Consider the following 15885-nt stretch of genomic DNA (forward strand, 5'->3'; position numbering starts at 1 on the left):
CCCAGCACACACACACACACACACACACACACACACACACACACACACACACACAGTAGAACTCTCCCCTCCCCCACAACTGGAAATGATTGGACCAACACACACACCATCAGAGAGCAGCTGCTTATTGGCTGCAGGGAGCGGCGTCCCAGCCCCCGGCTCTGAGGCGGGAGCTGAGCTTGGAGGGAGGTGCACACTCTGCGAGCCCCTCCCGCGCCCCCCGCACCCTGTCTGAGAGCTGAGCGGCCCATCCAGGCGGACAGGTGCGGCGCCAGTCAAGCGGACCACTGCCAAGGGTGGAGGCAAGTCCTGCGGTGAGAGGCGCTCCTGCACCAGCCACTGCCGCTGCCTCCTCCGAGCGGGCTAGGGGAGCTGGGCTGGCAGGCTGGGCGCGGAGAGGAGCTGAGCGAGGGGCGCGCTCATGGAGCACACGCATGCCCACCTCGCCGCCAACAGCTCGGCCTGCGGCTTGGGCTTCGTGCCGGTGGTCTACTACAGCCTCTTGCTGTGCCTTGGCTTACCAGGTGAGGGACTTGGGGGAAGGGGAGGAATCCAGGAGCTCCAAGTTGCGGAACAACCCTATCCAGAACCCCCAGGATCTCAGCTACTTTGTAAGGACGTGCCCCGGAACCCCTTTCGAAAAAAGTTTAAACCCTGATGCGAGTGCGGATTTCTAGACCCGTAAAAGAAGTTCCGTGGCTTGGAGGGGACAGTGGGGAGAGAGGGGGGCGATGGGCATTGTGAGTGTGCATGTATTCCAATGTGCATGTGTGTTTGTGTTTCAGGGGGCGGGGGGTCGTGTCGATGAGGGGTCCATGGAGGGCTGCGTGTGGCTTAACCATAGTTGCTGGACTGAAAGCTTAGAGAAGGCTGCACTAGTGCCTTTGTCCCACACTGTCACCGCAACTGAGACCACCCCTGCCACCCATCCCCTCTGAGCATCTCCACCTAATCCAGCATGAAGTGAGAGGCCCTGATGCTAGTCATTCAGGAGCAGGGGCTCTGGGATGCACCCTTGCCCTGAGCGAGTTATGGCTAAGAAGTATCAAAGGGTGACTCTAGGTCTCTGCTGGCTGTGGCAAGGGTGCAGAGATGCGCGCAGGCTGCCGGGACTGCCCCTCAGTGGGTCGCAGTATCCTTGAGGTCATGTCTGCCCCCCTGGCTTTGCCTCCAGGTCTACTCTCGCTCTCCTTCAGCGGGGCATCGTTGCAGATGCCTGGCTGGTCCAACATCTTAATGTCCTCTGGAAAGTGTGGCTCGGACTTGTACTGAATTCCTGAAGAGAGCTGAGGTGTTGGGGGAGGAAGAGTGCTTGGGGAGAGCAACGGAGCCCAAAAAGAACAGATTTTCCCTGAGGCTTCAGTTTGGGGGTCTTTGGATGACCCCTTCTTCTACACAGTCTACGGCAAGATCATTCCCAGAGTCACTTGGGAGAGAGAGAGAGAGAGAGAGAGAGAGAGAGAGAGAGAGAGAGAAATAGAAAGGGGAAAAATCCTTGTCCAAGCTAGAATCTTAGCATCCGCTCCTGGTCATCTCTGCTCTGATAAGGAGCATCCCGGGATCCTGCGAAGTTGCAATTCAGCCTTTCAAGAGCTGAGGCAACGCCCCCCCCACAGCCCCCTCCCACAGGCACACCCGTTACCGCTTCTCCCAAACACTTAGCACATCTAGGGTTCCTGGAAAAATGGTTTGCCTCAATCCCCCTTCCCAAATTTGGCCAGCACAAGAAAATACAAGTTTCCTAACATGGGGTCCTCTGTCCCCCTAAGCAGGAGACTTTTCTTCCTAACTCATCCCTCTCTTAGAAAAGAGGCTCCATCTCTATGCACCCTGCCAGGTAGTACTGTCCTGTAATTACCTGGAACTGAGATTGATTTCCATCTAGGCTTCACCTCCCCCTCCTGCCCTCCAGAGCCTGTCCCTGGAGCTCTCTTTGGACAAATGAGATTTTAAGAATGTTGGTTATAGGTGATGCTTGCTGAAGCGGAGATAAGCCAGAGCCTCTTCCTCCCTCAGTGCCCCCTCATCAGAATGTATCCAACCCCGCCTCAACCCCTCTGTCTCAACTGCTTCTAGTTCTCTCTCTCTCTCTCTCTCTCTCTCTCTCTCTCTCTCTCTCATTTTCTCTGCAAATTTTAAAGGGCAGAGACCTAAAGGCAGGAAGAAAATGACCTCCAACAGCCGAAAGCAGGGCATGAGGAAAACAGAGTATTCAGATGACAATGACATCAGTGAGGATGTCAAAGTGCCTTGAGCCTTCTCAACCTAACTCCCCCCTGGACAGTTAGTGTCTCTGACCCACAGCTTTGGTACCAACTGTATGCCAGGTACTGTGCTTGGAACAGGTTTAGCCCAGGGATTGGGGGTTTAAGAGAGAGAAGGGCTGGGATTTGAATTTGGATAATGTGGATGTATTGAAACACTTAACTAGTGGTTTTAACCACCTACTATGTGCAAATAGTAAGGATGTGCCAAAGGGCTCCAAAGGATCCTTAGAGGCAGTCACTGGGTTCAGGGAGCTCACAGATACACAAATGGAAGCTTGTGATGTTAGAGACAGCAGCTGGATGCAAAACAGAGCTTTCTAGAGAAGAATGAAGAGGGAGAGCAGACTTCTCCAAAATAAAGGGCTGAAAGCAGTTTTGTGGACAGTCTAGAAGGTTGGTTCAAAGACAAAATCCTCATTATTCTTTTAAAGCCATACAGGGAGGCATGTGTATCCTAGCAAATAAGAGTACAGGCTGGGAATTAATCCAGACTCTTCCAGGGTCAGGTGATATAGTAGTAGCTCTGTGCCTCAGTTTCCATATCTGTAAAGTGGACATTATGAGAGTGGCCCCTCCTGGGGTGACAGTGACAAGTGACTGAATTGATGGAGATGAGAGAGTAAGTTAAGCATGCAGCTCGGTGCCTGTTACATGCATTGACTGACAGTGTGTGACTGCAGCTGTAGCCGTCACAGCACCAGTGGGGTTGTGAGGAGAAGGGGCTACTCAACCCCACTAGGGGCCAGCACAGAGACCAGCAGGTGTTCAGAGGAGAGCACTTAGCATGACATGTTAGCCTTGCATGTTCCCCATAGTGTTGCCCTCCCTACCTGGCAGCCACCAGCAATTAGCAAACCCTCATTATCCTACCACTGAAGGAGAGACGTAGCTATGTGGGGTGTGAAATAACGGACCACAGGCTTTGCTACTATTGTTGAAAGCTGAGATTTTAATTGAATCACTGTTCCCAGCAGTGAACTCACCCAAAGTTTTTCAAATCCCCTTGGTGTTGTTAGAGGTGTGGGTGGAAATGGGGGAATGGATGGGGAGTGCCTGGGTGTTTGCCAAGGAGGAGCCAGTCATTAGAGAAAAGTGGCTAATGTCTCTGGCCACATACAGCTTCTAAGTTGAGAGAAAGAACTTGAGAAAAGCCCCATGATCTAACCCTCTACTTCAAGGAATTGTCTCGTGTGGTCTAACACAACATATCTACCATAGATCCTAAAAATTCCAAAAGGAATTCTCAACCACCCAGTTCTATAGTTTATCCCATCAGTGAAATGGGTTAGGAATGGTGCATAATCACCCACCTGATAGCATCTAGTAATTAAGATAATCGATATAAAATAGCTCAAGTCATGCCTGTGATCCCAGCTACTCAGAATACTGAGGCAGGAAGATTGGTTGAGCCAAGGAGTTCAAAGCCAGCCTGGGCAACATAACAAAACCCAGTCCCTTAAAATGTTCAGCATAGTGCCTGGTTCAAGAAAAGCACTTTTTACTCAGTGCCTTCTGCACACTATATCTTTTTCACCTGTGCACCAGAACCTCATCTCCATTACATACCCCTATGACCTGTGCATGCATCTGAACCCATTTTATGGCTGAGTAAACTAAGATTCTAAGAATATCCAGTCACAGAGTCAAACCAGCCTACGAATGCACCTGCCCTTTCTATTGTATCACACTTCCTTAATTCCCACCAGGGAGATGTTTTAACTAAACTTGGCCCGTCATGCTATGGGGTTAGCAGAGAGTATTGATGCCCTAGCCCTACCAAAAGGCCATCTCTTTCCTTTCCCACTCCTTTTTAAATAAATAAGAGGGTTCTCTTTTCTTAAGGCTCAGAAGCTAAGTCAGCAGAGCTAGTGCTGATTGGCCTAGTGGGCACAAGTCAGTGCAGAAGGAAACGCAATGAGGGAAGAAAGGATGAACTTGAACCTGGATGCCTGAGGGAAGACAGCAAGGGAGATGATAGGTGAGCTTACCTGATAAAGAAGAGACAAAAAAAAATCAAACAGATTTGAAAGGCTTTTTTTTTTCTTTTTTTCTTTCTGAACAGTGCCACAGACATAAAGAGGAAATAATAGCTTGAAATTCGACTCCACCCTACAGAAAGGAGTGGCTCCACAGCAGTCTATCAAGGGCCATGAGATCTGCCTTTGATGGCTGGGGTGAGATGAAGGGAGCCTAACTTTAACTTTAAGGAAACCTGGCACACAGCAGTTTCCATGATTATTATCCAGAGGCAGAAAACTAGTAATCCAGTGACTGGACTGAATGCTGCAGATGGATATGCTTTCTTTGATCCATAAACAGTTTTGACCTGAGAAGCTATAGTGAACAGGTTAAAAGTGGAAACTTGGGAGCTCAGCCTCTGGGGTTCTGAGTCCTGGTTGTGTGGGAAAGTGATATTAATTGCTTGATGCCTCAGTTTCCCCATTTGTAAAATGTAGACAATGTTAATAATAGTTCATATATTGTAGGATTGTGGCAAAGATTGAATTAAGCCTGGAACACATCTGGCACAATAAACACTCTACAAGTTACTTTTTATCATTTGAAACTTGGAGGAATCCCCAACTTGTTAGACGACACCAGCTTTACTCTAATATCAAAAGTAGATAAAGACATTATAAGAAAACAAAACCATAGACCGATAAGCCTCTCGAACATAGACACAAAAATCCTTAAGAACATAATAAAGTTAACCCAATAATATCTAAGAAGGACAATACATCTAGACCAACTTGGGTTTACATAGGAATGCCAAACTGTGTCAACATTTGACAGTCATGTTATCAAATTTAAAAATCCCTTCTTAGTAGATGAAGAAAAGGCACTTGACAATAGTTCCATCCTTTCACACGAAAACTCATTAAACAAGAAACCTAAAGTGAATTTCTTTAACCCGAAAAAGAGCATCCATAAATAACCTGGCACTTCATTGCATTTGCTTGTGGAAGACTGAATGTTTCCCCCGTGGTCTGGAACAAGGCATGAACAGCTGCTCTCCTCACTCTCATTCAACATTGTACTGGACGTTCCAGCCAATGTAATAAAGCAGGAAAAAGAAAGAAAAGCTATACAGAAGAGAATAAATTAAGTTGTTTCTATTCATAGATGTTAGAATAACCTTCATAGAAAATTAAAAAGACTCCACAAAAAACTCCTAAGAGTTAAGTGGCTTCTGTAATATTTGCAGAACATGTGATTAATAGGTAAACACCTACTGTTATACTAGCAATGAATAATTAAAATTTAAAATTGGGAAAATAAATTCAAATGATTTCCAACTCCCCTGTAAAAGCAGAATTTACGTTGAGTACACAGTCACAAGAGGCACCAGTTTTCTGGAGCTGAAGAACAGCAGCTTTGTCTCCCCGTGAAACAGGTAATGACATTCATATACGGCTTGAAATCCTAAAATTAAGAAATGCCACACACCGAAAAGACCCTCTTCCATGCCTTTCTCCTTTCACCAATCCTCAAATCCATTGCCCACAGGTAACCACTGTTACTGCAGTCTTCATTCCTTATGTGCCCCTTCAGAACGTCATAGTGGAATGTAAGCAAATGTGGGCTGAGATTTTCAACTTTCCATTTTATAACTCTGCCCCAAATGAGCACTTTATACACATTTCTTTTTTACTTAATCAATTAATCATCCACAGCAATGTGTATGAAGCTTTACCATTCCTTTTTATAGCTGCATAGCATTCCACTGTGTGCTTGGATCAAAATACATGTGGAAGCTGGCTGTCACCAAAGTATGCATGCACTCTGATTCTAAAGAGCCTCTACGTGATGCACTTAACTCACTGCTATGTCCTGTCAGCATCATCCTTAGGCATATTTGGCCATAGGACACTTCCTTCTTTGTGTGTGTGTGTGTGTGTGTGTGTGTGTGTGTGTGTGTTTACTGCATTTGCATAAGTGCACCTGTGTTGTGCAGTGCCCATGGAGGTCAGAAGAGGACCTCAGAACCCTTGGAACTAGAGTTATGGGCTGTTGTTAGCTGCCATGTGGGTGCTGGGAACCAAACCCAGGTCCTCTGAAAGAGTAGCCAGTGCTCTTAACCTCCAAGCCATCTCTCCAGCCCCCACAGGACCCTTCTTATATGAGCCAGGCAAAGAACACTACATCACAAGTCCTGTATTCTAGGCTTGCTCTAGCAACAACTCATTGTCTGACCTTGAGAAATCATTTTTGATTGGCCCATCAAAGCCACAAGAAAACCAAGCTCTGCCTGAGCTGTGGCTGGAGATACAGCCTGCAGATCGACTACAAACATAAACTGATGAGTGATTCTACTGGAGGCTACCTGGGCTTGCCTTGGGCTGGGGTCTAGAACAATTACTTTGTAGGCCTTACCCTTTAGAGTCTCTGCAATGATCTTCAGTTCTGCTTTAAAGGTTGAATGTAAAATACATTGCGTTTTAACTGGACATGGATTTCCATCCTATATGTTATCCTCATTTGCTGTGACCTCAGGTATAACACTTCACCTCTCTGAGCCCTGCCTTTCATCTGCAATGGTGGGCATTCAAGGTCAGTAGTTTCTAACATCATACTCTGAGTTTGAATCCTGGCTCCTCTACTTGATAATGTTACCTTGGGCAAATTTCTCACCTTCTCTGAGTCATGAAATAGATACTAATAGTACCTACCTCATCTGGCTATTTTGAAGAGTAAATGGACTTGTAAAAACGCTTCGCTCCATTCTTGGTGTATGTTTGCTCTCACATAGAAGAGTTTAATAATATTATTAACCTTCTGAGCCTTACATTTTCACTGTGATGATTAGAAATAGAATACACTAAGGCCTCTCACAGTCTCACACACACAGCAGGAGCTCCGTAAATAATAACTGGCATCATTTCATTGTCTAATCTGTGCACATGTTCAAGCCACGTCCATGGCCTGTAACCACAGGCCACTTTACACATGGCCCTTTTCTATAAGTCCACAGCTGTGCTCACAGTAGAGATGAAATGGTGTCCTGGAAAGCCAAGCAAGAATGAGCCCAGGAATTAAGCAATTACTTCCATCATAAGCCTAGGCAATTGGCCCTCCTAAAATACTTATCTGAAATTTAGTATAACTTTCAGAAATAGTATCATATCAGAACATGCAGTGGCCTTCAGCTGAAGTCAGCAAACTTGAGCAAGTATCACCAGCTAGGTTGGCCTGGCAGCAGTGTCCACAATCAGAAAAAGAAAGGGTTCCACCAGCAAACATCCCTGCATCTGAAAGATATGGCAAAGCCCGGCCATTGAGGGCTTTCATGAAATGCTGAGGTAGGTGTCTTGAATTCAAGTACCACAAGTGGCAGTCAGATAATATCTGTGAACAAAGTGATCCAATTTTAAGTAGGTTTCATGGAGCTGGAGGAATGGCTCAGCCATTAAGAGCACTGGCTGCTCTTGCAGAGGACCCGATTCAGTTCCCAGCACCCACATGGCAGCTAACAAATAGCTCCAGTTCCAGGGGATCTGATGCCCTTTCCTGACCTCTGCGGGCATTGCATGACATGGATGCTCTTACATATATGCAGGTAATGCACTAATATACATAAAATAAAAAATTAAATAAAATATTAAAAAAGAAGTGTTTCACTATCCAAAGAATTGTGCTTCCCTGCTGTTTTTCCTGAAAGCATAACTCTTAACTGCTCCCATTTTCCCTCTATGACAGACATAAGTACCATAACACTTACTATGTGCTAAGGCTTCTTCAAGGCACTTCTCATTTGTGAACTTATTTCATTCTTCTTTGAGTCTTTGGGGGCATAATATATTTGTTACTCATTTTTCAGGTGGAGACTTTGAACCACCTGTCCAAATTCACACAGATAGGAATGACAGAGCAATACTGTGTACCAGGTCTGCCCAGCTTTATTACAAGAAAAAAGAAGAACACACAACAGCTGACAAGCGTTGCTTAAGTGGAGGTGACCACAAGGGAGGGAGGGAGAGAAGCGGGGAGCCACAAAGTCCTCCTCCACTCAACTTTCTTGCCAGCAGTTCAACATTGTCAAATTGCTCCAAAACCTAGAAATCCAGATTTTCATATGCAATAACCAATGTATCAGCACTGGCAACTAATTCAAAAGTTTTTAAACGATTCTGTGAGCCCGGGCTTCCCAAGCCAAATGAAACACGTCTATCTGCAGGCTTGCTATGGCACAGTAACCTGTAGGCTTACAACTTTGGGATGGGAAAGCTGCAATCAGCATAAAGAAACATCAGTGAGGTTCACAGTGGGGAACAAGAAAACTGAATCTAGATGAGGGAAGGAAGAATAACTCAAGAGTCAGAGAAATATGTGGCCAAGGAAGAAAAGCATGCCAATGCCAGCCAGGGATTTGGCACAGAGTGGAAGAATAAACTCTAAGAAATGCCACAGAGAGCATGTTGACAAGGTCTTAAACACAGACCTACCTTTCTTCTCTCTCTCTCTCTCTCTCTCCCTCTCTCATCTTTTTGAGACAGGGTCTCCCTGTAGCCCCAACTCACCTGGAAGTTAGTATGTAGACCACGCTGGCCTTGAACTCACAGAGATCTGCCTGCCTCTGCCTCCCAAGTGCTGGGACTAATGGCACTCACCATCATGCCCAACAAGACCTACCTTTTTTGGGAAACAGACTAGTCCTTAGAACCTGCCAGGGCGGAGGATTAGGATGTGAGCCTGAGACCCCAACCTGGATTCAAATACAGCCCTGTAGCTTCCCATTAGTAGGAGTCTGCCAAGTGGTTTCACTTTCTTGAGCCCCACGGCTCTCAGTCTACAATCTTTTGTGGGTACAAAGCCTTTCTCACAGATCTTACAGAATGGGGAGGTGAGATCAGCCAGGGCTAGCACAAGGTGTAGCGCCTGCCAGTGCCTACCTAGTGGGTTGTTGGGATTTGGATTTGTGTTTGTCTTGTTTTCTTTGATGAGTCCAAATACCCCCATATTACAAAATGAGGAATCTGAGACCTTTCTGAAAGGGAATGACAGAGCCTTAAGCAGAACTTAGTCTCCTGACTCATTGTTTTTCTCAAAGTCACCTTCTAATGGTCTCCAAGTACAAGTCTAGCAATAAGAAGGCATGGACGGAGGTCTGGGGCTCAGTGCAACACCTGACTTTGGAGGGTTTGTTTGCTTGGTAACTGGGATGGTTTTAGAGGGTACAGTATTCATCCTTTTCCTTAAACCTCCTGATTCCATCACAGGAAAGTCTCAGCTTGGGCACAGTGTGTCTTTAACACCTTCTCAGTATGTGCTAAATCTCCTGTTTTAACAGACACAGAGCAGGCCGAACGCTCAGCACCTTGGCTGGCAGCAGCAGCTGACTTGAATTTAATGTCCCTCTTATATTGTCACTATATTGTTTCCCCGTGCTGGAGGTCAACCCAGGGCCTTACATGCACTAGGCAAGTGCCAGACCACTGAGCTGTACCCCTAGCCCTGTATTTGTTTTAGGCTGCCTCCTATCTACAGCAAGGAAGCTGGTTTGTGATCTGTGATCTTATGTGTCTGTGGCATCCAATACAGTAAAATCAGCCACATAAGGCTATGGAGCACTTGACATTGGACTACTGCAAGTGAGACACTGAATTTTTCACTTCATTTCAATTAATTTGCAAGTAAAATATGATAATCCAGTTGTTAGAAAACTATCGCTGAACAGATTAGGTATATGAATCCATTCTTTCACCCTATGTTTTATGACTTCTAAATAGAGGTCAAGTAAAATTTTAACATACATAGGAAGATGTTCAGAAACTGTGAAGTGCAACCTGATTTGAAGATTTAGCACAGAAAATTAAATATTTCAGTAACTCATATGAATTGCATACATTGGCTGTATGTATTTAAAATAGTGTTAAACTTGTTCCTCTTTATTTTTTTAATGTAGCTACTAAAAACTTAACTGCATATATGGCTCATATTACATTTATACTGAACAGCATTGTTACATAAAGTAGAAATTTAAGAGCTGGGTATGGAGACTTACTCCTGTAATCCCAGAACTTAGAAAGCTAAGGCAAGCAGATGGTCTTGAATTTGAAGCCAGCCTAGACTACAGAGTAATCTCTCTCTCTCTCTCTCTCTCTCTCTCTCTCTCTCTCTCTCTCTTCCAAAATGGCATAAATTTAAAGGGGAAAAGTCATTTTTAAACAAAATGTAAATACTAGTATAGGTGAAACAGATTTTTTTTCTTTTTTTAATTTAAATAAATAATTTATTGAGAATTTCATGCCTGCATATAAGGTGTTTTGATCAAATCCATGCCCACTGTCTCCCCTCCAACTCCTCCCATGGTTCCCCATCACTTTTTTTCTGACAACTTCGTGTACTCTTTCTTCCTTTCTCTCTCTCTCCCTCCCTCCCTCACTCCCTCCTTCCCTCCCCTCATCTTATTTTAGTATATATTCATTTCATTCCCCCTTCTGAAGAGGTATCTCTAAAATCTTTCAAGGACTAGATACAAGCTCCCAAATACTTTTGACAGATTTTTAAATGCAACAAAAAATGTGAAAATTTGTATCTTAGCAGCTTGAGTTGCTATAACAAAACACTGTATTTTGGTGGTTCATGAACAACAAAATTTTGTTTCTCACAATTCTGAAGGCTAGAAGTTCAAAGACAGGGAGCCAGCATGCTCTGGCTGTGGTGCTGAGGGCTCCTTCTGTGTTGCAGACTGCCAGCTTCTGGTTGAATCTTTCCGTGGCAGAAAGAGGCAAAGGGCTGCCTGAGATCCCTTTATAAAGCAACAATCCCATGCACAGGAGGACCACCTTCATGACTTCCTTATGACTTTCCCACAATCGTCTCAAGAGTCCTGCCTCCTAATGTCATCCCATTGGGTTAAGATGTCAACATGTACCGGGCATGGTGGTACACACCTTTAATCCCAGCACTTGGGAGGCAGGGGCAGGGAGATCTCTGTGGGCCAGCCTGATATACATAGTGAGTTCCAGGCAAGCTGGGGCTACAGGGAGACCCTGTCTCAAAAACACCAAAAAAAAAAAAAAAAAAAAAGTCAACATGTGAATGTAGGGAGGACACAAACATTCAGTCCATTGCAGCGGAACCATAACTAAACTCAGGACCCTTCACCAAATGCAATACTCTTCATGAAAAACCTGAAGCTAAAAGTCCAAGCCAGCTCCCCAAGGATACATAGCTAATTAGGGGCAAAGCTGAGTCTTGACCCCAAGGCTTCCTGAGAACACATCCAATGTGCTTTGGTTGTAGCAGCTGAAGAATTTCTACCCACTCCCCACCAACACCTGCACACCCCAAGGAATGTAAGGAAGGTGGAGCTGGGGCACTGGGAGGAAGTGGCTGCTTTAGATCCCCATGGGATTAAGGAGAGGGCACTTCTCTGTGTGGGTGACCAAGGACCTTTGCTTTCTATAATCTAGAAGCAGAACAACGAGGCTTACATACATGCAGGCAATACACTCATACACATAAAATAGAAACAATAAATTAAAATTTTTTAAAAGTTATAATAAATTGAAATACATTACAAAGCAGCTAAGGGCCATGAGTGGTGGTGTACACCTTTAATCCCAGCACTCAAGAGGCAGAGGAATGTAGATCTCTGTGAGAATGAGGCCAGCCTAGTCTACATAGTGAGTTCCAGGTCAGCTGGGGCTATAGGGAGACCCTGTCTCAAAAAGAAGGAGGAGAAGGATCACTAGTTCAAGGCCAGCCTCAGCTATATAGTGAGTTCAAGGTCAGTCTGGGCTATATGAGATCCTGCCTCAAAAGAGAAAAGAAAAAAACTGTTAAGAAAACCCTGGGACTAGAGAGATGGCTCAGTGGTTAAGAACACTTGCTGCTATTGCAGAGAACCTGGGATCAGTTGGGGGAGGAGGAGGAGGAGGAAGAGGAGGAGGAGGAGGAGGAGGCAGCTAGGGACTTTTTACCCCAAGGGTGTGCTTTCATTTTGTCCCATGGTAAGGGGGAACAAGTCAGACAGCACCACTGTGTGCTCCACCTGTTTCGCTGGCTCATTTTTCCATCTGCCCATCATCCATCTAGGTGCTCAGGATTGCCAGGTAATGGTCACTATGTTAGCCTCATGGCAAGACAAAAGAAACAACTCCCAGCTGTGTGGCATTTACATACCAAGCGAGTGAGTGTACACACACACACACACACACACACACACACACACACACACACGGACTATGGAAGATTCAAACAAATGCAAAGATTCAGCTACACAAATGTCATGGTACTATGAGGGTTTCTCACTGGGGAACCAGACCTAGAGGACAAGGAAAGCTCCTCTCTGGAAGAACAATTGGAATGGGAAGGACCAGGAAGGGAAGAGAATACGGGAGGAGAGGGAAGAGGGGAAGGGGAGGGAAGGGAGAGGAAGAGAAAGGGAAGGGGGGAAAGGGGAGTAGAGGACAGAGGGAGGAAGCTCTGGGTCAGGAGGGGACTGAGGTACATGAATCAGGACAGAAAGAAGGCCAGACAATCTTGAATGATATGATTGATGGGGTGGGGTATGCAAGCAAAGCGACAGGAAGCCAGGCCTTTACAAAATGCAAGTAAACTGATCTGAGTTGGGACACCCATTTTTCCAGTGTGTAAACCAATATATCCTTCAATATATCCTCTTTCCCCCTTGTTTGCCAGAATGCTTGGCAGTCAGCAGAGCTAGGGGAATTGCTTTTCTGCCACAGACATTTCTTATCATTTCAGCTAAGTGCAAAGCAAGCTATCAGCCCCATCATTTCAGTTGAAGAACTCTAGCCAGACACACAAACACACAGATGCAGCACACACAGGCACACACCAGGCAATTGCATGCACACAAGGATACACCAGGCAGAGACACACATAGGCATGCACACATGTACACAGACACACACCCTCCCACCACCACCACCACCACCAAAGGTACAGGATGGCCTGTGACTACCCTGACTGCAGCTCCTTGCTTTTAGCACTCCTGGCCTCACCACCACAGTTCAGTTCCATAGAGCTGTTAACCAGAGCCACCCTCTGTTTCTAAGAAGAAATACAATGGTTTTCCTAGAATGTGTGGGCTGGAGAAGATTTAAGAAGTTCCAGAGGGAACAGGGACAAGAGCAAGGCAAAGCTGGGTATTCCATAAAGGAACCCCGAGCCCACAGTCCTAACCCTTATTGAATATGGCCCCATACCATGTTTGCCCTCAATGTTCACAACCCTTGCAGAGCATCCTCCTCCCCAGCAGAGGGCGTAGGGGTGGGTGACTCTAGTTTAGGAACCACCTGTGTTTGGGTTTGAGTCCCAGCGTTGCAGTTTTGCTGGCTGTGAGGTCTTGAACAGGGCTACAGGGAGACCCTGTCTCAAAAAGACGGAAAAAAAAAAGTAATAAATAAAAAAAAATTTTTTTAAAGAATAGCGAAGAATCCAGGCAGGTCCCTCGGTTTACTCATCTGGGAGTAGGGTGACAATATCAACTCTGTGTGTGTGTGTGTGTGTGTGTGTGTGTGTGTGTGTGTGTGTCCCTTTCTTATGGCAGGCATGCTTCTGTATTTAAAGACTAGCAAAGAAGGGGCTGGAGAGACAGCTCAGTGGTTAACAGCACTGGCTGCTCTTGTAGATAAACATAAAAAATAGCACTCAGGAGGCAGAGGCAGGCGGATCTTTGTGAATTCAAGGCCAGCCTGGTCTCTATAGCAAATTCAGACCAGCTGGGGCTACAGGGAGACCCTGTCTCAAAAAGACAAAAAAAAAAGTAATAAATAAAAATATTTTTTTCAAAAAAATAGCAAAGAATCCAGGCAAGTCCCTGTATTTGTCCATGTAGCTTGAGGGAAATGGCAAGTCACACACACAAAACCACATGAGGCTCTGATGTGTGCTCTGGAAAGCATGTCACAGAGCAGGTGGCAGGGAGCACCATAGACTAGAGTGTCAGAAAAGGGCTCCCTAGTTGGTGATGTTTGAGCAAGATCTGAATAATGAAAAGGAACTAGCTGTGGGGAGCACTGGGATAGGGTCCGGCAGAAAGAAGGAACTGAGATGGGAACCAGCGTGGCAGAGCACACTGAGCAAAAACAGGTGGTGAGAGATGAGGGGCTGTGCTGTGTTATGAGGGTTCTTTGGTCCACAACAAAGAATGTGGATGTTATTGTGTTTCCAGAATACACAAGAGTCTTTGAAGCAGGTGACATGATCTAATTTGTCTTTCAAAGCACTCTGTGGTTGCTATGAAGTGTTGATAGGCTGTGGTGAGAGGAACAGAAAAGGAGGGGACTGTTGCAGTAAAAAGGACTTTAGGGATGCTGAGGAGGAGAGAGGGAATCATGAGCAGGACAGCTGCTGGCACACCAAGGTCATGCATGTTCACAGCCAGCCTCTCACATCCTACCTCCACCCCACCCACCATCAGCTGCAGACTTCGGGTAAAGCAGAGTCAGTCAGGAGGAATGAACAAGTTAATGGTGTTCTCAGACCTCAAGGACATCTCTGCCTGGGTCTCAGGGTATGTGGGTAGATTCCCACAGCACAACAGAGAGCTGACATCTTGACTGTGGCTGTAGACAAGTCCTGCTTATGACCAAACTGTGGGTGGTAAGAATCCTAAGCTGAGAGAAAACAAGAGCTTGGTCTGGGCTGCCGTTGGACAGAGGTGAACAGGACAGGGAAGGTCACCTTCGGCACTTGACAAATGAATGGATTGAGTTCTGGCCAGCATGGCGGAGGAACTTTGTCACCGTGACTGCATTCGGCTCTGATGATACAAACTCTGGCAGGAAAGAGGGAGTATTGTCCCCAAGACTGAGGTAGAGATGTCAAGGACATCTTGGGAGTCAGCAGAAAAAGCTTATGGAAGAGACAAGAAAAGACTGCTCCTTGGGTCTTCTCAGAATGGACCTGGTCACAGGAGGCTGGCCCTTGACTGTAAGCCTTCCTTTCATTGCTCTCAGCACAAAATAATTCCATCGAAATTTTGGTTGGCTGTATGCTGGCCAGCACCCTTCTCAGTCACCCTCAATTCTTTCCCTGAAGAGGTCTGAACCAGGGGCCCCATTCGTCATAAGCAAATGGAAAGGCACCTTTTGGAATGTGAGAGACATCTGTTCAAGGCTTCCTTCAATGACAGCGCTTTCCTCTAAGTAACATTCATAAGCAAACTCATAATAATCCATATTTCTAAGTTGGGCATGGTTGCACATGCCTGTAATCCCAACACATGGGAGGTAGAGGCAGGAGGCTCATGAGCTCCAAGACAGACCGGCCTAGTCTATCACAACACAATCACAAAAACAAAATCCGTATTTCTCATGATTCTTAAGAAATGTTAAAATCTGGAAAAATGAGTACTCCTCAACTGTCACCAGGAACTTCGAGCCAAGGGCTCATAGTCTCCCTGAGACCAGGCTTTTGCTACAAACCATAGCAATCCCCATTTCCTCTCCAACACACGGGACTTTCTCATGCCTGGTATTTTTCCCCTTACACTCACATTCCTTATTTTGCCTCTATAGGAATTTGAGATAGTTGTTAAGATTTCTGCCTCCAGTTTGTCTACATGCACAGTATATATCACATGCAAACATATACATACAGATCCTTTTATGCCATCACAGTTTGGGCTTTGTCCCTCCTCAAC

At 45.7% G+C, this 15885-nt stretch overlaps 1 protein-coding gene across 1 annotated transcript in view; it reads left to right on the plus strand.

Moving 5' to 3' along the window:
• The first annotated feature begins 335 nt into the window (after nucleotides 1-335).
• The window catches only part of Gpr139 (G protein-coupled receptor 139), a 44804-nt gene continuing 29254 nt past the window's right edge, over nucleotides 336-15885 (plus strand). Inside the window, exon 1 of the mRNA XM_008843867.1 lies at nucleotides 336-524. Within this exon, the coding sequence (XP_008842089.1) occupies nucleotides 422-524 (103 nt within the window). The 5' untranslated portion in view covers nucleotides 336-421. The remainder of the gene's footprint in view (nucleotides 525-15885) is intronic.

Source organism: Nannospalax galili, unplaced genomic scaffold (genome assembly GCF_000622305.1).
Source record: "Nannospalax galili isolate Female #2095 unplaced genomic scaffold, S.galili_v1.0 scaffold381, whole genome shotgun sequence".
In the NCBI taxonomy this organism is placed as follows: Eukaryota; Metazoa; Chordata; class Mammalia; order Rodentia; family Spalacidae; genus Nannospalax; species Nannospalax galili.